Raw genomic sequence first — 21,544 nt, 5'->3', positions numbered from 1 at the left:
TACCTGCATGCCAACCTTCAATGACTGATGTACCATGACACTCAGGTCTCGTTGCACCTCCCCTTTTCCTAATCTGTCACCATTCAGATAATAGTCTGTCCCTTTGTTTTTACCACCAAAGTGGATAACCTCATATTTATCCACATTATACTTCATCTGCCATGCATTTGCCCACTCACCTAACCTATCCAAGTCACTCTGCAGCCTCATAGCATCCTCCTCGCAGCTCACACTGCCACCCAACTTAGTGTCATCCGCAAATTTGGAGATACTACATTTAATCCCCTCGTCTAAATTATTAATGTACAATGTAAACAGATGGGGCCCCAGCACAGAACCTTGCGGTACCCCACTAGTCACTGCCTGCCATTCTGAAAAGTACCCATTTACTCCTACTCTTTGCTTCCTGTCTGCCAACCAGTTCTCAATCCACGTCAGCAGACTACGCCCAATCCCATGTGCTTTAACTTTGCACATTAATCTCTTGTGTGGGACCTTGACAAAAGCCTTCCCGGCACTATTGTGGCCAAAGTGGGGAGCAGGGTGTTTTGGGTCAAACTTTCAAATGGACTCATAAACCAGAAACACTTGGACCAAATCAAACTCAGATTTACGGACTATTCTGAGCAACCCACCTTGGACCCTACCTTTTTTGATCCCCCAACATACACACTAGTGGCAACTGGCACCACGGTTGACCATGAAGCAGAACCCATCATCCACAGCAGCTCAGCAGGACCCAACACACCAGGCAGCCCAGCTGCACAGCAGCCCAGCGAGGGCCCAACAAGTGATCCAACAATACCAGCTTTCACACCAAGACAATCAACCAGGGCATGAAGGGCCCCAGATCGACTCACATTGTAAATAGTTACACTATTGACTTTGGGGTGGGGGAGGCGGGGGGTGGGGCACGGAAGTGTTGTTATATATGTGAACTTGTATTTACTCTGTACAGCCACCAGAGGGCTCATCCCCTGGAGTCCCAAGGGATCCCATAATCCCGAGGGAGCTCAGGTATTAAAAGGAGGCCTCACAGGCTGGAGAGGCACTCTGGAGACCTGCAATAAAAGACTATGGTCACACTTTACTTTGAGCTCACAGTGTTCAGTCTGACTCTTTCTCCATACACAACACACACTAACATAATTACTTTACAAATAATGATTCTTTTTCCTCCCAATTTATTTCACAGCTTCCAGTAACAGCAAAAGGCATGTTCAGGATACATGTATACACAAACACATTTTACAAGGAGAGAACCTTTTTGACATCAAATAAGTCTGCTTTGCGGAGCATGAAAAAACATCATATTTATATATACACCCATCTATATTTTAGAAAATATTTATCTCTCCATTTTCTCCATGTGCTACCAATCCCCACGGGGAGAATTTGTACCACAGATTTCTTCATGATCACCAGGGATGCAGCTCCACACTGCTGTACAAGAAACGTGGGGCACGGGTTTATTTGGTGAATTTTGGTGCTGACCAAGGCGAATGTTGTTCGTTCTGGAAATGTGACACTTTCTCCTCTCAGACACCCATATCAACATAAAGCACTCCATAGTCAAGTGCAGGATAGGTAACATACATAATAAATTTTCCTTAATCTGAATTTCAAAGCAGCAACCTCTCCTACAGTATGTAGTATTTTCATTTTGTTCACTAGCTACTGTTGTGGCCTCAATAAGATTACCAAATGAAATGCAGTTTTGTACTGAGGTCCTACTCCCTATAGGAACTGAGTTACAATTTCTCAAAACCATTTTGCACAAGAACCTTAGAACACAGAATCCAGGATCTAGAAATGGAGAGATTACATCAACCCTACTGTACTCACTTTTCTGGGTCATATCCTGAGAACGAAGTAAGGTCACCCAAAATGAAATACACAATTAGTCAATCCTGGAATCAGAATCTGATACCTAATTGGGAGTGAGGCATTTAATTTTGAGCTGCCCGTACCCCTTAAATATCATGAAATCCTTTTATCAAAATAATGTCAATATTATCAACTGTGTGTGCAAACAAAAAAGCTGAAAATAACACATTATTCAAGCATCTGAGCGTACCCATGTAATTGTACAGAATTGATGGCATCAATGACACAAAACAATCAATATTAAATTTAAAAACAAAGATTGTATTTCATATTACATACAAGGAGGGATATTTTTTTTAATTATTTTTTTTGCCAATTTCCACGTTAATTTGTGTGAAATAAATAGGTAGAGTTGATTAAATATCCTCTTCTTAACCCACATTTTAAGTTTGGTTGTTAAGACCTCAGATTACAGTTAAGATTTATTACATAGCCTTTGCAGTGAAATGGATGAATTTTAAATACACATCAAAAAAACATGAAATTGCAAAGTTATACCTGTAATACCAATATGCACATTCAAACACTTTGTTACAGATGTTTAATTTCCAATAGTACAATTATTAAATTTAGTTAACATGATTAAAAAAAAAAATCAAGGTAAGGATATTCAGCAATACAGTCCAGTAATGCTGTGCCTTTTTGGTCTTTATACTTTGCAAATATGTACAAAGCAACAGGTTATGCTCTTTCTTTACAACATATACGCAGTATGGCATTCACTAAATTGAATCTAACAATAATATAGTCATAGGTAGACCAATGTTCATCAATTAGAACGGCTTTGGTCAAATCCTCAATTAAAAAAAATACAGTAATTGATCTCCATTGATAAATGTTTAATAGTTGCAGCTCTACAAATACACACAAATAAAAGTACAGCAGAACCTCAAAAATAAAGTCTTTAGGATCAGAGATGCCTAAAATATTCATATAGTCTAAAGACTACAATTTTCCAAATTAAAATGAGCCTTGCTTTCAAGACAGTCTTATTGTAAACAGTAATTTCAATTTATTGTACATACTGTATGAAAATAGTAGGGAGTGTGTGTTAATAAACCCGGCACAAGAGTAAAGCAGCACATATGTGCATTAATAGACCACACTAATCTACAAATTATGTTTGGATAACTGATCTTTAACTTTGAGGTTCTGCTGTGAGGAGGAAGTTACAAGGCACTGACATAAAGGAGTTAGGATGATTTCATAAACAATAGTAACTTTCCCCAGTCTACACAAGTTATCTAAAACCCAAACATATGTTATGTCTTTTAACACATCTTGTATATTAATATATTACTTTTTAAAATATACACAAATTTGATTTTCATTGTGAATATTACATTTCCAATGGCTTTAAGATATACAGAGATATCAATAAATGTCTTTGTCACATAAGCAACTGCATGATATTGCAACAGACGATTGGTAGAAGGCTATTATAAGGTTATTTTTTGGAGTTTAGACCTTGCATATATTATGATCTTTTGCAACACTGGAATGTTTACTTAATGCAGTATAAAAATAAGTTTTTAAAGCAAATATTTCACAACAGAACACAATAACCTCTGGAAACTGCCAAATAGTAACTATGTAGCAGTGTTTATAAAAGGATAAGTAGTGCAAATCAGGAAATATTTATATAACAGTGAAATTATTTCGTAATCTATCAAATTAAAGACAAAGGATATCAATTTTTGGAAAATTCTCTTAAGCATTTTGGTAACAGAATTATGATAACAGAATTACCAGTAGGTTTCAATCATGGAATTCCTTAAGTTCTGTTATCATAACTGTACTATCAGCATCTGTGGGATCATTGTAACTACGTTCATAGTGCACTGTTCCAAAGGGATAAGCCCATCGCCACTTATTCTTTTTGTACAAAAACCACACAATTCCACCGACTAGCACTAGGATAAAAATCACTGTTATCACTAAAGCTGCAACTCTGTGACTGGGTCCTGCAAAGCAACAGAAATGAAAAAAATTGTGTTAAGTATTTTTTTTAAATCATACTTAAAAAAAAAAGTAAGCAAAACCAATGAATATTTTCTTCATTCAGTAAATTAAAATGTATTTTAATAGGGACTGATACAAGTAGAATTATGGGTGCTTTAACCAAGAATACAAATCCTATAATCTGGCTGTACGCTGCTCAGTTTGTCTAAGTGGAAACTTGAACTGCTGAAAGTAGACAAAGTGCGATTATTCCACAACAATGAATGTGATCAACTAGGCCCCGAGGGCCCAAGTTTGCCCCCACGCTTAGGACAAAAACCACGCCTAAAACTTACCTAGGTATTCTCCCCACTCCTCAGGATGCCTTTGGCCTCGGCATAGTGCACCACATCCAGTGGGGGGCGGAGCCAGGTCCCGGCGCTGAAAACAGTGCCGGGACCTCTGCACATGCCGCCACTAGCCCTGGCCGTATGGGTTCCCCGCCGCGACCTGCGAGGGAACAGTGCCTGATGTAAAAGAACAGATTTACAAGCTGGCAAAGAAGGGCTTGACCCCATCGCAGGTGTGATCCTAAGGGATTCCCATGGTGTTACCCAGGTGCGTTTTGTTACTAGGAATACGATCCTCAGGATACTGAAGTTCAAGGGGCTGGCTCCAGACCTTCCAGAGGATTTGTACCATTTTATCAAGAGGGTACTTCCACCTCCCTCCCCCCTCCCCTCCTCTCCTCTCCCCCCTCCCCCTCCTCTCTCTCTCTCTCCACCCCCGCCTCCCCCTCCTCTCTCCCTCCTCTCTCCCCACCTCCCCCTCCCCCTCCTCTCTCCCCCTCCTCCTAGCCTCCTGGCCCGCTGCCTTCCCTTCACATAAAAGGTAGGAACTTCTATTTTTTTTGTTATTGATTGATTGATTGCTTATTACTTTGGTCCAGGTGTTTTAGGTGCAGGGTTCCTTCTATTTCTTTATTTGTTAATTAATTGCTTATTACTTTTTGTGCTTTGTAAGTCTTGGTACAGGTCCTCTCAGCTTCCTGGTCCTTTCTATTTGTTATTGAATGCTTATTTTTGTGCTTTGTTTAGTGCTTGATGCTTTAAATGTACTGCTTTATTTAGTGCTTAAAATATACTTATGCTTCTTTAATGTTGTTGTGAAGGTGTTTAGTGCTTTGGAAAATCCTCTAATTTCCCTTCCCCCCCACCCTCCCCCTCACCCCCATCTCTGGCTACCTGCGCTGATTTCTTCAGTCTCCACAAGGTTTTTCTAAGTGTACAAAAGTGGACACATACGCTGGCCTAAGTTAGTTTGGAGTAACTTTTCGCTGGCTAAACTTGCTTAAATGGCCAAAGCAGGCGCAAGTGGCTGGTAACGCCCCCTTTTGAAAAAAAAAACAGAACTAAAAAGAAACTGAACTCATTTAAACTGGAACAAACTAAGTGGGGAGAATTGCGATTTTAAAGATGCTCCAAAAAAAACTAGTTGCTCCAAAAAAAATAGGAGCAACTCCTGGGGAAACTTGGGCCCTGAAATTCCAAGGGTAGTAATCCTGGCAGTTGCACTGGCAACACACACCTGTTGTTCTCGAACACCGACCTTCACTGGGAGTTTGCAGGGTCAGTGTGAGGGCATATCATTTGCATGTGTACAGGCGAGCACAAGCATCACTTAGGGTGCATCTTTGGTGGCCGCTTGCCCCATATCATTGGAAATGTGGCTGGCTGCCTAGTTTCCCACTCATGGGGGAAATGGGATTGCTCAGGCCATTTCATCTCCTCCTCCACACAATGCTTCAATGAGGCCCCAAAGGCAGGGAAATTGAAAAGTAAAATATTCTTCTTTGGATGGCCTGGACGCCACCACTGGAATCATTTTTATTGTCTCTTGCACCCTGTTGTTCTTTCAATGTGCAGAAAACAAGAGTTAGCTGTCCAAAAGCTAACTAAAGTATCTGGCACCTTAGATGTTACCCATGGAGGCCTAGAAAATAATTGTGGCATAAAATTTGAGGTCAAAGGGGACTTTCATATTGTCTCTCTCTCTCCCATCTATCCACCCAGGCTGCCATTTAGAAAATATCTGTATACTATTTCACCACTAAGACACTACCTGGAAAGAAACTTCTGTTTACTACACTCCACAACACTAGGTCTGACCTGCAGTAAATACAATTTGACGGTGTAGCTATAGAATGTTGTATGTCTTAATTCGTGACAAGAAAAATCAAGTTTTTTTCCTCTCATATTCATGAATCCATTTTTGGAGTGGCAAGATTCTTAAGATCAACGCTAAACACGGATCAATAGTCTATTAGTGCTTTCTACCAACATTACATCACTTTGAATCCATATCTACTTATTCCCTAAAATTGACAGTAAAATCTAATTTAACATTTCAAGCAAGGATTAAGAAAGCGTTGTTGAGTCATTGAAGGCTGTTAGTGTAAAACTTACGCATTGGAGCTTTGCAAACAAGTCTGCTGTGACTCTTCGAACAGCTGGTTACAATCCATGTCCCATTTTTGGATGATATGACAGCACACTTATCGTGAGTTGGAAATGTGTGATTTGTATTAATCCAGTTAGCATAAGTAAGGTTCGAACCATCTAGCCACTGTAAGGATTTATCTGTGTAGAAACACAAAAGTGTAAACTAATTTAAGCAAGAACATTACTGTGACAGGTACATTTGAATCTTAACTGAGGATACCTTTAAAAGGGTAGTGTTATATATGTAAACTTGTATTTACTCTGTACAGCCACCAGACGGCTCATCCCCTGGAGTCCCAAGTGATCCCATAATCCCTTGGGAGCACAGGTATTTAAGGAGACCTCACAGATTGGAGAGGCACTCTGGAGACCTGCAATAAAAGACTGAGGTCACACTTTACTTTGAGCTCACAGTGTTCAGTCTGACTCTTTCTCCATACATAACAACTAGCGACGAGATACAGATAGCGAACCCAAAGATACAGAGAACAGTGGGCATCCTGGAGAAATTCTCGGAGGGAGACAGTTGGAAAACTTTTGTGGAGTGACTCAACCAATACTTCGTGGCCAACGAGCTAGATGGGGAAGAGAACGCTGCCAAACGAAGGGCGATCCTCCTCACCGTCTGTGGGGCACCAATGTATGACCTTATGACGAATCTGCTCATGCCAGCGAAACCCACTGAGAAATCGTATGATGATTTGTGCACACTGGTCCGAGAGCATTTGAACCCGAAGGAAAGTGTTCTGATGGCAAGGTACCAGTTCTACACCTACAAAAGGTCTGAAGGCCAGGAAGTGGCGAGTTATGTTGCCGAGCTAACTCTTGGAAATAGAAACCCAGCTCCAGTGATTTGAGTCCTGAGGAGAGGGATTTAGACTGAGTTCTGTCTCTCCACAAGACACTCTACCTGACCCGCTGAGGATTTCCAGCCTGTATGGTTTCTGGACTTGGTTCCAGGTATTTGGCTGACACTTGCCATTTGGCGGCTCCTCGGCCAACGCTGAAGAGTGGCTGGGCGGGTGAGCGAGCGAGTGCGTGGCCCTTGTGTGAACTCGCTGGTGTCGGGTCCCTTGTTTTGTTTCAGGGCATTACAAATTTGAAGGACATTTGGAGCACATGCTCAGACTTTTTCATACCATACTTCGCAAACTTTTGACTGTAGAGACGCCAACCTTGAGTAAGGCCATAGCGATAGCCCAGGCATTCATTGCCACCAGTGACAACACGAAGCAAATCTCTCAGCACACAAGTACTGTGAACAAAGTGATGTTTTTGAATCGCAACATACAGGGCAGGTCACACATGCCTGCAGCTGCACGTCCGCAGATGTCTCAGAGTCCATCATCAAGGGTGATGAATGCAAGGCCATTAACACCTTGTTGGCGCTGCGGGGGTGATCATCGTTTCCATTCATGCCAATTCAAAGGGTATGTTTGCAAGAGCTGTGTAACAATGGGACACCTCCAACGTATGTGCAGGCGAGCTGCTAATCCTGTTAAACCTGGAAATCACCATGTTGCAGAGGAGGACAGATCCACAGAGGATCACGACGAACCAGAGCCTCAGACCGAGGAGGCAGAGGTACATGGGGTGCACACATTCACCATGAATTTTCCCACGATAATGCTGAATGTTGAACTAAATGGACTCCCAGTTCAATGGAACTGGACATGGGTGCGAGCCAGTCCATCATGGGCAAAAAGACTTTCGAAAGATTGTGGTGCAACAAGGCCTCAAGGCCAGACTTAACTCCAATACGTACGAAACTAAGAACTTACACAAAAGAACTGATTCCCATAATCGGCAGTGCTACCGTAAAGGTCTCCTACGATGGAGCGATGCACAAGCTACCACTCTGGGTGGCACCGGGCGATGGTCCCACACTGCTCGGCAGGAGCTGGCTGGGAAAGATAAGCTGGAACTGGGAGGACGTCCGAGCGCCATCGCCCGCTGATGACATTTCGTGTGCCCAGGTCTTAAACAAGTTCCCTTCGCTGTTCAAACCAGGCATCGGGAAATGCCAAGGAGCAAAAGTGAAGATCCACCTAATTCCGGGCCATGACCCATCCATCACAAGGCGAGAGCAGTACCGTACATGAGAGAAAGGGTAGAGATCGAGCTAGGCCGGCCGCAACGAGAGGGCATCATTTCACCGATAGAGTTCAACGAGTGGGCCAGCCCGATCGAGTTCAACGAGTGTGCCAGCCCAATCGTTCCTGTCCTCAAGGGAGATGAGGACAGGATCTGTGGCGATTACAAAGTAACTATCAATCATTTCTCCCTGCAGGACCAATACCCACTACCAAAGACTGACGACCTCTTTGCAACGCTGGCGGGAGGAAAGACGTTCATGAAGCTGGATCTGACTTCATGACGCAGGAACTGGAGGAATCAGCGAAGGCCCTCACCTGCATCAACACGCAGAAAAGGTCTTTTTATTTATAACAGATGCCCTTTTGGAATTCGATTAGCGGCGGCGATATTCCAGAGAAACATGCAAAGCTTACTGAAGTCGGTCTAGCACACCATGGTCTTCCAGGACAACATCTTGGTCACAGGTCGGAACACAGTCGAGCATCTGCAGAATCTGGAGGAGGTTCTTAGTCGACTCAACCACGTGGGGCTCAGGTTAAAACGTTAAAGTGCGTTTTCCTGGCGCCTGAAGTGTAGTTCTTGGGAAGGAGGATTACGGCGGACGGCATCAGGCCCACCAACGCGAAGACAGAGGCAATCGAGAATGCACCGAGGCCACAGAACGTGGTGGAGCTGTGGTTGTATCTGGAATTCCTTAACTACTTTGACAACTTCTTACCGGGTCTCAGCACACTGTTAGAACCACCGCATGTCTTACTACGAAAAGGGGACAAATGGGTTTGGGGCAAAAGCCAAGAAAATGCCTTTGTAAAAGCGAGAAAATTGCTATGCTGAAACAAATTGCTTGTGTTGTATGATCCACATAAGCGTTTGGTACTAGCATGTGATGCGTCGTCATATGGCGTCGGGTGTGTATTGCAACAACTAATGATTTCGGGAAACTGCAACCGTTTGCTTATGCAACCAGGAGTCTGTCTAAGGCTGAGAGACCCTACAGCATGATTGAGAAATAAGCATTAGCGTGTGTCTATGGGGTAAAGAGAATGCATCAATACCTATTTGGGCTAAAATTTGAATTGGAAACTGACCATAAGCCACTCATATCCCTGTTTTCTGAGAGTAAAGGGATAAATAACAACGCATCAGCCCACATCCAGAGACGGGCGCTCACGTTGTCCGCAAACAACTACGCCATCCGCCACAGGCCAGGCACAGAAAACTGCGCCGATGCTCTCAGTAGGCTGCCATTGCCCACCATGAGGGTGGAAATGGCGCAGCCCGCAGATCTAGCCATGGTTATGGAAGCATTTGAGAGTGAGCAATCATCCGTCATTGCCCGGCAGATCAAAACCTGGACAAGCCAGGACCCCTTTTTATCTCTAGTCAAAAACTGTGCTTCACGGGAGCTGGTCCAATGTCCCAGTGGAAATGCAGGAAGAGATAAAGCCGTTCCAGCGGCGCAAAGATGAAATGTTTATACAGGCAAGACTGCCTTCTGTGGGGCAATCATGTAGTGGTTCCCAAGAAGGGCAGAGACACCTTCATCAATAACCTCCACAGTACCCACCCAGGCATCGTAATGATGAAAGCGATAGCCAGATCCCACGAGTGATGGCCCGGGATCAATGCGGACTTGGAGTCCTGCGTTCACAGATGTAATACATGCTCGCAGTTAAGCAATATACCCAGGGAGGTGCCGCTAAGTTTATGGTCTTGGCCCTCCAAACCGTGGTCGAGTGTACACGTCGATTATGGAGGCCCGTTCTTGGGTAAAATGTTCCTTGTGGTTGTAAACCGTACTCCAAGTGGATTGAATGTGAGATAATGTTGGCTAGCACGTCCGCTGCCACTACTGAAAGCCTGCGGGCCATGTTTGCCACACATGGCCTACCCAATGTCCTGCTGAGCGACAACGGGTCATGTTTTCCCAGTGCTGAGTTCAAAGAATTCAAATTCATGACCCGCAACGAGATCAAACATGTCACATCTGCCCCATTTAAACCAACGTCCAATGGTCAAGCAGAGAGAGCAGTGCAAACCATCAAGCAAGGCTTGAAGAGGGTAACTGAAGGCTCACTGCAGACTTGCCTATCCCGAGTCCTGCTTAGCCACTGCATGAGACCCCACTCGCTCACTAGGATCCCACCTGCTGAACTGTTCATGAAAAGAGCACTTAAGACAAGGCTCTCGTTAGTTCACCCTGATGTACAGGTAGAGAGCAGGTGGCTTCAACAAAAGTACATACCATGATAGCACAAATATGTCACACGAGATTGAAATCAATGATCCTCTATTTGTATTAAATTATGGACAAGGTCCCAAGTGGCTTCTCGGCACTGTCGTGGTCAAAGAGGGCAGCAGAGTGTTTCGGGTCAAACTTTCAAATGGACTCATTCACCGGAAACACTTGGACTAAATCAAACTCAGACTCACGGACTATCCTGAGCAACCCACCTTGGACCCCACATTTTCTGATCCCCCAACATACACACCAGTGGCAACCGGCACCACGGTTGACCACAAAGCAGAACCCATCATCCACAGCAGCCCAGCAGGACCCAACACACCAGCCAGCCCAGCAAGGCCAGCTGCACAGCAGCCCAGCGAGGGCCCAACAAATGATCCAACAATACCAGCTTTCACACCGAGACGATCAGCCAGGGCATGAAGGGCCCCAGATCGACTCACATTGTAAATAGTTACACTATTGACTTTTGGGGGTGGGGGCGGGGTGAGTGTTGTTATATATGTAAACTTGTATTTACTCTGTACAGCCACCAGAGGGCTCATCCCCTGGAGTCCCAAGGGATCCCATAATCCCTTGGGAGCACAGGTATTTAAGGAGGCCTCACAGGTTTGAGGGGCACTCTGGAGACCTGCAATAAAAGACTACGGTCACACTTTACTTTGAGCTCACAGTCTGACTCTTTCTCCATTCATAACAGGTATGATTGTGATTATAATAATAACTTTTATTTATATAGCGCCTTTAACGTAGTAAAATGTCCCAAGGCGCTTCACAGCTGATGTAGATGGGAAGTTAAAAAAATTCTGTTGCAATTTTCTTTAGTTAGGGAGTTATGATGTATTACGTTACATTACATGTAAACATACAAATGACAAACTGAGACAAGTATTGCACATCAATGAATGGTTATGGATGACCATGGCAGTTTGCAGCAGTAAATGATAATTGAATGTGGGTATTTTGCTATGTTAGACTTGTTTTTCCCCACCCCCACCCAAGTCTTTTAAGAAATCTTATTGCTGTAGGTGGTATCGTCATGCTGTATCTTTTTGGTTTTATTTAATTGGGTGATCTGTTTTATGGTCGTGTGTGTGTGATGAGATTGATGTTACTGGCAGCTTAGCAATGGGGACCAGTTGTTGAATTTCTCTTGGTTCAATTGTGCCTCCCACCCCAATCTCTCCAGTATTGTACTCTGTCTATGCTCTGATTGTGCTGAGGCTCTATTTGTACCTACAGGACTGCAGTTTTATTGTACTCTCGGTCCAATTACTGTAATGCAGGCAGCATCACCCATTATGGGCTTCCCTTACTGCAAATTTCAGTACCAGCCAGGAGAGAAATCTATCCAGAGCTTCATCACTGATGTTAGGTAGCAGTATCTAGTTTGTCACAATAAAAAGACGCCACAGTAATTTTAAGAAAGTACTCCTTGAATATTTTTAAAATTCAGCTTCATAATACATTGCTGTGTATTCCACATGGTGGATGTGAAACAGCCGACTTGAGTGAGTTTCATACTAGTCTGTTTTGGATTGCGATCTGTTTCTGGAGTTAGACTGATGCTGAGTGGTGGCAATGCAAAAAATTCAAAAATGCTTGTGTAAGTGCACATTAAGAGCGGCATTATATGTCCAGTGGATGATCTTAACTTTCCCATCTTTGAATTTATTATAGAAGTGCATTTATTTCATTTATTTTGGCATAAAACCAAAAAGTAATACTTTGTATGGAGAAAAATCAGTAGTGTTGGGAAAAAATAAAACTAATTACAGTACCTCAACAACTGCCTTATTGTGAGGTCTGTCAATATGTTCTTCATATTTTAAGTGTAGGAATAAGTTAATTAGATGGTCATTAAAACAGTGAAATTAGAAAGTGTGTGGATTTGCATCAAGTATGAATGCAGCACAACAGAGCTTTGGAAACAGTATCATGTGAAAATGTACAAGGGTTTTGCCTATGCTTGGCAACAGCTCAGTACAACCAAGACTGGAAAAATGCAGGTGATAAACACACATCCTCAAACATGCCATATGATGACAAGAGTCCCAATGTCCTATGTCCTGACAATATTTATTTTATTTTCTCTCCTCCAGCACTTATACATTCATTATACAAGTGTCAGCATTGATCAGCTAGTAGCACTCTCATTTGAGAATCAAAAAGTTATAGTTTGGAGTCTTACCCCAGGATCTGAGCATGTAATCTAGGCTGACATCCAGTGCTGTACTCTTGCTGTTGGCAGGATTGTGCTTTGTTCAAAATAACTATCAAATTTGATTACATAAAAATTTAGACAGCAATTCAATGTGAAGAGCTTTCGGACATCTGAGGGAAATGATAACGAGCTATATAAATGAAAACATTTGTTCTTTTAAAAATGTGTAATTGCATATGGAGCAACAGCATAAAATGCCATCTAGTGGGGAGATTGCTTTGTACCCACTATTCCCCACACCACTATATAGTTGGCCTTAGCTGTATTGTTGAATGGAAGTTAAACAGGCCCCCACATAGAAGAGTAGAAAGACACAGGGAGAGCCGTCATCCTACAACTCATTTCAGAACAAAACCGATTGCTAATCTACAGTCTTCCACTGAGGTGATGTTTTAGGATCCAATTGGGGAAAGGGGAAAAAAACCCGAAGATGCAGAGTGTCATTTAAAAAGAATCATTGCCAATATATATCTAACATGTACCAAGGTTCCTTCCTTACCTTTAAGATCATGAAAAATTCCCAGCCAGACCCGTCCAGTGATTCCCTGCTCTTCTTGGATTTGCCTGGTTACAAAATCATTTTCTTCTCGGTCTTTTATGCTCAGAATAGTAGCAGAGGGATCTAGATTTAAAAGTTCGTAGTTTGTCATTAACAATAAAAGCTAATGTTAATAAATACTAATATTTACTAAACGGTGAGAAACTAGGAACTGTAGAGGAACAAAGAGATTTGAGAGTCCAAATACACAAATCACTAAAAGCTAGCATACAGGTACAAAAAGGCTAATGGAATGTTGGCCTTTATTGCAAGGGGGCTGGAACATAAGAGGTGGATGTTATGCTTCAGTTGTGTAGAGTCTTGGTCAACTCCCACCTGAAGTATTCATCCAGTTTTGGACACCGCACCTCAGGAAGAATATATTGGCCTTGGAGAATGGTACCAGGGCTTAGAGGGTTAAATTCCGAGGACTGGTTGCATAAACTGAACTTGTATTCCCTGAATTATAGAAGATTGAGGGGTGGTCTGATCGAGGTGTTTAAAATGTTAAAAGAATTTGATAGGGTAGATATGGAGAAACTATTTCCTCTGGTGGGAAATCAAGAACAAGGAGATGTAATCTTAAAATTAGAGCTAGACCATTCGGGAGTAAAATTAGGAAGCATTTTTCCACACAAAGGGTAATAAGAAATCTGGAACTCTTCTCCCCTCAAAAGGCTGTGGATAATGGGTCAATTAGAGTTTTCAAGACCGATAGATAGATTTTTGTTAGGTGAGGGATATGGAGCAAAGGCGGGTAAAATGGAGTTGAGGAACAGATCAGCCATGATCTAATTGAATGGCATAGTCTTGTTCCTTAAAGATTTTACTGAAATGATCACATTGGTACATAAAAGGGTTTTAAAATACAGAATTAATTTCTAAACATTTTAACTTTTAGTTATTTCAACTTTTGGGCCCCTAAACAGGCATTTGAGAGATGAGAGAATGCATCTACATGAATTACTATGAATTGCATTCTAAATTAGACAGAGCAAAAAAAAAACAAGCTCAAAGCAACCTTTTTAAACCAGTAATGAATCCAATATACAATACATGTGGAGTGCCTCAGCACAGATGTTGGATGTTTTCCTCAGCGCTACCAGATGCTACAGTAAGCCATACCAAACATGGAAGCAGAACATACCTAGCTCACGACAAACAGATTTGGTTTCTTCCATGGTAAATACAGACCAGTTATATAAACCCATGTCAAACGCATAGCAGTATTCTCTGAATCTGATCCATGGTGACTTCCCATTTTTCTGGGGGCAGAATTTTGAGCTTTTCTTCTGCTGATTAGATGTATCTGCAAAAAGATATTTTCAGTGATACCTTTAATGTGATACTTCTCTTTACCTTAAAGTATTTTAACTGTAGATTAGAACAGATTGCACTGTAACAATTTTGTTAGTTAACTCATGTTAGATTAATGGCCCTGAAATTCCAGTCGGAGGCTTCTTTCAAACAAACGCCTCCGACCGGAGAATTTTAACGAATTTACCTGGTGGTCCCAGAGGTGCCTGAGATTCCGTTGGGGAGGCCTTCTCTTCCCGCACTGCGAAGCGCGCTCCCGTCCTCCAGGTTCCAACGCAGACGGTGCAGTTAGGTAAAGTATTCCACAGCATTCTCATTAATAGCAATGAGAACTCCATATCTACGAGTCTCATTGGTATTAATGAGAAAAATAAACATACTAAACACGATAATAATAAAAAACACCTCACATAATTAAAATTAATTGAAATTAAAATTAATAAATGTCTGAGAATTTTTTTTTCCGATTTTTAAGAAGTTTTGTAATTAGGGTTAAAAATAAACTTACCTTAGTGCGCATGGCTTTTAACATTAAAATGTGTTTTTAAAATTTTATTTTTATATGTTTTTGTAAGTTTTAAAACTCTTATGCTGCTTTTACCAGGCGCAAGTGTTTTCAGGACATTCGTTGGGCAAGAAATGGGTAAATATCCCACGGGCTCCTCGGGACAGGATATGGACGATGCTCTCCCTCTGGCTCGCAGCATTCCTGGTCTCAGACCTGTCGCTCCACCAGCGCCTCCATGCATGGCCTCGCTCGAGCAAGCCAAACTGAACCCTCCCAGGAGGGTGTTGACCAATCTCCAGTCGGCCTTTCCAGGCCCAAAGCTGCTCGAGGGTGTCCGAGAAGGACATCTGCAGCTTCCACACAGCGAAGACAGTAGCCTTCCTACACCCAGGAGTCAGCCACAGGGGAGACACTGAGGCGAAGTCGCAGGTTAGGCACAAGACAGAGGGGTTATAAGGAAATGCACAAGGGTGATAAATGATTTTTATGTTATTTTTCTGCACTGTTGACTGTTCTGGTAGTTGTTTGGAGTTATATTCATTATAGAAACATATAAAATAGGTGCAGGAGCAGGCCATTTGGCCCTTCGAGCCTGCACCACCATTCAATATGATCATGGCTGATCATGCAACTTCAGTACTCCACTCCTGCCTTCTCTCCATACCCCCTGATCCCTTTAGCCATAAGGGCCATATCTAACTCCCTTTTGAATATATCCATCGAACTGGATTCAACAACTTTCTGTGGTAGAGAATTCCATAGGTTCACAATTCTCCATGCATGTATTAAATCTTTATTTTTCGCAACTATATCTAGGCTGCTGTATAATGTAAGGTGAGCATCATCATCATAGGCAGTCCCCTGTAGTCAAAGATGACTTACTTCCACTCTAAAAGTGAGTTCTCAGGTGACTGAAGAGTCCAATGTGGGACCGACAGTCTCTGTCACAGGTGGGGCAAACAGTGGTTGAAGGAAATGGTGGGTGGGGTGCCTGGGTTGATGCACGGTTCTTCCGTTGTCTGCGCTTGGTTTCTGGTTGCTCTCGGCGAGGAGACTCGAGGTGCTAAGCGCCCTCCTGGATGCTCTTCCTCCACTTTGGGATGTTGCACTTTATCAAGGAGGCTTTGAGGGTGTCCTTGAAACATTTCCTCTGCCCACCTGGGACTTGCTTGCCATGTCGAGTTTCCGAGAAGAGCACTTGCTTTGGGAGTCTCATGTCAGGCATGCGGACGATGTGGCCCGCCCAGTGGAGCTGATCAAGCGTGGTCAGTGCTTCGATGCTGGGGATGTTTGCCTGGGCGGGAACACAGATGTTGGTGCATTTGTTCTCCCAATGGATTTGCAGGATCTTGCAGAGGCAGCGTTGTTTGTACTTCTCCAGTGCTTTGATGTGTCTACTGCAGATTCCATGTCTCTGAGCTATATAGGAGAGTGGGTATCACTACTACCCTGGAAACCATAAGCTTGATGCCAGATTTGAGGTCCTGGTCTTCAAACAATCTTCCTCAGGCGACCGAAGGCTGCGCTGTCACACTGTAGGCAGTGTTGGACCTTGTCATCGATGTCTGCCCTTGCTGACAGTAGGCTCCCGAGGAATGGAAAATGGTCCATGTTGTCCAAGGCCTCACCGTGGCTTTTGATAACCGGTGGGCAGTGCTGTGTGGCGGGGTCAGGTTGGTAGAGGACCTTTGTCTTACAGATGTTTAGTGTAAGGCCTTTGTTTTCATATGCCTCAGTGAAGGTGTTGACGATGGCTTGGAGTTTGGCCTCCGAGTGTGCGCAGATGTAAGCGTCATCTGTGTACTGTAGTTCGATGACAGAGGATGGGACGACCTTGGATCTAGCCTGGAAGTGGCGGAGGTTGAACAGATTCCCATTTGTTACCACGCGGAATGCTGAGCTCGGGTGATGTTTCCAGTCTAAGCCCCTGGATTGAGATTTCAGTTTTCTATGTGAATCTTGGGATCTCTAATTCTCTCTCTCTCTCTCTCTACTTTTTTCCCCCCTTTTCTCTTTTTCTATTCCTATTTCTCTATTTCCCAATCAAATTTTCTCTTTCTGTTGCTCATTCCCTTTCGTCACTTCTATCTCTCTCCCTCCCTCTCTCTCCACCCTCACTCTTTCTTCCTCTCTCTCCACCCTCTCTCTTTGCCCCCCCCCCTCACTCCTCCTCTCTTTTCCCCCCCACTCCCCCTCTCTTCCTCCTCCCCCACTCCCTCTCTTTCTCCCCCCCCCACTCCCCCTCTCCCTCACTTTCCCCAACCACCCCACTCCCCCTCTCTTTCCCCCCCCTCTCTCCCCCCTCTTCCCCCCCACTCCCCCTCTCTTCCCCCCCACTTCCCCTCTCCCCCTCTCTTTCCCCCCCCCAGCTCCCTCTCTCACTTCCCCTCTCTTCCCTTCCCTCCCCCCCTCCCTCCCCCACTCTTTCCCCCTCCCACTCCCCCTCTATTCTCCCCCTCCCACTCCCCCTCTCTTTCCCCCTCCCCTTGAGTGCGGATTCTGTGCTGAACTCCTCCAGTCCATTGAAGAGGCTCCTGGATTTGTTGCTGAGCAATACGGAGCTGGCTTCAGGATATCACCCTGTCTGGAGCTCGCTGATCTCCCCCAGATGATCTCTGACTGGACTTCTCTGCTGTCGACTCAGCTGCTGTTGTCGAGCTAAACCGGCTCCGAAATCTCTGCCATTGTTCACCGGCCCTAAAAGCTGGCGGGGGTACCGTCGGCTAAGGGGCCGGCTTCTTAACAGTTAAACTGGGTCCGGGGGCAGAGTGGCAGCGGTGTGCCACAGCACTACTGCCGCAATCCCCACACTGCCACGAGAGTCGGTCGATCGCGGTGGTGGCCCACACACTGCAAAACCTCCCGGGCCGAATCTATGTCGGGGCAGCCAGTTGAGCCCAAAGAAGCTGCCATTCGATTTTGACAAATGCCCACTGCAATCGGGCAGTAACGGTCCTTCCCTGGACCGTAAATTTCAGGGCCAATGTGGCTAGTATGGAGAATTTCATCATAATTGGTTTTTCAATCATCTGAGCACAAGACACCTCCCAACAGTAGTTTGCAAGAATGTGCTCCATTTTGTTATAAAGCAACATGAAAATGTGTTCATAGTCAACTGAAAACTTGCACCATTTGCAAATGGCAGTGGAACCAGGGTACTTCTTTGTGTCGCTAGTTGTTAGGTATGTAAACTTGTATGTACCTTGTACAGCCACCAGAGGGCTCATCCCCTGAAGTCCCAAGGGATCTCACAATCCCTTGGGAGCACAGGTACTTAAGGAGGCCTCACAGGCTGGAGAGACACTCTGGAGACCTGCAATAAAAGACTAAGGTCACACTTTACTTTGAGCTCACAGTGTTCAGTCTGACTCTTATTCATATAACACTAGTGATATGATGAGATCAATGAGCTTAAATTTACAAGTCCTACTTGTTCTGGTGAATTCAAATTCAGAATAACTGAAAAATTTAAATCATTTTGGTAAATTAAAAGTTCGCTGATATATTGCTTGTTTAGCCAGTTACTGTCTGGATTGCAAGCAGAAATGAAAAAGAGGTTTTCTTTTCTAAATTTCAGAACCTTTACATGTGTTTTCCAATATTTATGTCTTACAAATAATGCTTTGTTATAAAAAAAAAGTTATTCTGAATAAGATTTTTGATGCAGGAAAACATATTTTGCTTTCACTTTAACAATTCTGGGAAAGAGTAAATTATTTTGTCTGACTTTGATACGTACTTTTATTCTTTGAAGCATAACATATAGCTCCTTCACCCAAGATGTTACAGCTAGTGCGGTTCCAGAAGCCTTTAGTGTCCATAAACACACAACTGCCATTTGAATTAAGATGTTTATATTCCCAAGGTTTGTATTCTGAATTGCTTCCATCTGACCACTCAAATGTTGATCCTTCCTAGTATAAGAAAAGGAAAATTAATTAAAGGGATAACTGAAATGGTCTCATTATTACAATGCATTTTTCAGTTGAGACATTAAATTTAGGCCGCATCTTTCAACAGAGGAAAACGTAAGAAGGTCCCATGGCACTATTTATAGAAGAGCAGAGAATTCTCCGAGTGTACCTGGCCAAACTTCTCTCGACACCACGAAAAGTAGATTGACTGGCCATTCATAAATGTTCTCTTTTTGGAACCTTGCCATGCGCAAATTGCCGATGTAACAAGAGTGACTGCATTTTTTGTTGTAAAATGCCACAGGACACCATCACCACATGATAAAGCGTTACATGAATGCTTTTGATAAATATGTCTAGTGCTATATTCATCAGAAATACAGTAGCAGCTCAAAACAGACTTTCTAAGATGAGTGAGGAAAGTGTTATTCTCATAACAGTTCTAACTCTGGTTCATCATCATCATAGGCAGTCTCTCAAAATCAAGGAAAACGTTCTTCCACTCTAAAAGTGAGTTCTTAGGTAACTGAACAGTACAGTCTCTGTCACAGGTAGGACAGACAGTCGTTGAAGGAAAGGGTGGGTGGGGAGTCTGGTTTGCCGCACACTCCTTCCACTGCCTGTGCTTGCTTTCTGCATGTTCTCAGTGACGAGACCCGAGATGCTCAGCGCCCTCCCGGGCGCTCTTTGGCCAGGGACTCCCAGGTGTCGGTTGCATTTTATCAAGGAGGCTTTGAGGGTGTCCTTGAAACGTTTCCTCTGCCCACCTGGGCTCGCTTGCCATGTAGAAGTTCCGAGTAGAGCTTTTGCTTTGGGAGTCTTGTGTCAGGCATGCGAACAATGTGGCCCGCCCAACAGAGCTGGTCGAGTGTGGTCAGTGCTTCGATGCTACGGGTGTTGGTCTGATCGAGGACACTAACGTTGGTGAGTCTGTCCCCCCAGGGGATTTGCAGGATCTTACGGAGACATTGTTGGTGGTATTTCTCCAGCGATTTGAGGTATCTACTGTATATGGTCCACGTCTCTGAGCCATACAGGAGGACGGGTATCACTATAGCCCTGTAGACCATGAAGTTTGGTGCCAGATTTGAAGGCTTGATCTTCGAACACTCTCTTCCTCAGGCGGCCGAAGGCTGCGCTGGCTCACTGGAGGTGGTGTTGAACCTCGTGGTTGATGTCTGCCCTTGCTGATAATAGGCTCCCGAGGTATGGAAAGTGGTCCATGTTGTCCAGGGCTACACCATGGATCTTGATGACTGGGGGACAGTGCTGTGTGGTGGGGTCGGGTTGGTGGAGGACTTTTGTCTTGCGGATGGTAAGTGTAAGGCCCATGCTTTCGTACGCCTCGGTGAAGATGTTGACTATGACTTGGGAGTTCAGTCTCTGAATGTGCGCAGATGCAAGTGCGTCTGCGTACTGTAGCTTGACGACAGAGGATAGAAATATAGAAACATAGAAAATAGGTGCAGGAGTAGGCCATTCTGCCCTTCGAGCCTGCACCACCATTCAATAAGATCATGGCCGATCATGCACCTCAGTACCCCTTTCCTGCTTTCTCTCCATACCCCTTGATCCCTTTAGCCATAAGGGCCATATCGAACTCCCTCTTGAATATATCCAATGAACTGGCATCAACAACTCTCTCCGGTAGAGAACTCTCTGAGTGAAGAAGTTTCTCTCATCTCGGTCCTAAATGGCTTACCCCTTATCCTTAGACTATGTCCCCTGATTCTGGACTTCCCCAACATCGGGAACATTCTTCCTGCATCTAACCTGTCCAGTCCCATCAGAATTTTATATGTTTCTATGAGATCGCCTCTCATCCTTCTAAACTCCAGTGAATACAGGCCCAGTCAATCCAGTCTCTCCTCGTATGTCAGTCCTGCCATCCCGGGAATCAGTCTGGTGAACCTTCGCTGCACTCCCTCAATAGTAAGAATGTCCTTCCTCAGACTAGGAGCCCAAAACTGAACACGATATTCCAGGTGAGGCCTCACTAAGGCCCTGTACAACTGCAGTAAGACCTCCTGCAGTAAGACCTCCCTGCTCCTATACTCAAATCCCCTCGCTATGAAAGCCAACATACCATTTGCCTTCTTCACCGCCTGCTGTACCTGCATGCCAACTTTCAATGACTGATGTACCATGACACCCAGGTCTCGTTGCACCTCCCCTTTTCCAAATCTGCCGCCATTTAGATAATATTCTGCCTTCGTGTTTTTACCACCAAAGTGGATAACCTCATATTTATCCACATTATACTGCATCTGCCATGCATTTGCCCACTCATCTAACCTGTCCAAGTCACCCTGCAGCCTCTTAACGTCCTCCTCACAGCTCACACCGCCACCCAGCTCCGTGTAATCTGCAAA

The 21,544-nt window shown here is 44.0% G+C and overlaps 1 protein-coding gene across 2 annotated transcripts in view; it reads right to left on the bottom strand.

Moving 5' to 3' along the window:
• Positions 1 to 1,167: 1,167 nt before the first annotated feature.
• The window catches only part of ly75 (lymphocyte antigen 75), a 160,178-nt gene continuing 139,801 nt past the window's right edge, over positions 1,168 to 21,544 (bottom strand). For both annotated transcript variants that reach the window (XM_070875562.1, XM_070875563.1), the window contains exons 31-35: positions 18,998 to 19,172; positions 14,581 to 14,742; positions 13,395 to 13,517; positions 6,294 to 6,467; positions 1,168 to 3,851 (exon numbers count right to left, since the gene is read on the bottom strand). In XM_070875562.1, coding sequence (XP_070731663.1) covers positions 3,646 to 3,851; positions 6,294 to 6,467; positions 13,395 to 13,517; positions 14,581 to 14,742; positions 18,998 to 19,172 — 840 coding nt within the window. In that variant the 3' untranslated portion in view covers positions 1,168 to 3,645. The remainder of the gene's footprint in view (positions 3,852 to 6,293; positions 6,468 to 13,394; positions 13,518 to 14,580; positions 14,743 to 18,997; positions 19,173 to 21,544) is intronic.

The sequence above is a fragment of the Pristiophorus japonicus genome, chromosome 3 (genome assembly GCF_044704955.1).
Source record: "Pristiophorus japonicus isolate sPriJap1 chromosome 3, sPriJap1.hap1, whole genome shotgun sequence".
Taxonomy (NCBI): Eukaryota; Metazoa; Chordata; class Chondrichthyes; family Pristiophoridae; genus Pristiophorus; species Pristiophorus japonicus.
Note: the sequence above shows the minus strand (reverse complement) of the source record. Positions and strands in the feature narration are given on the sequence as shown.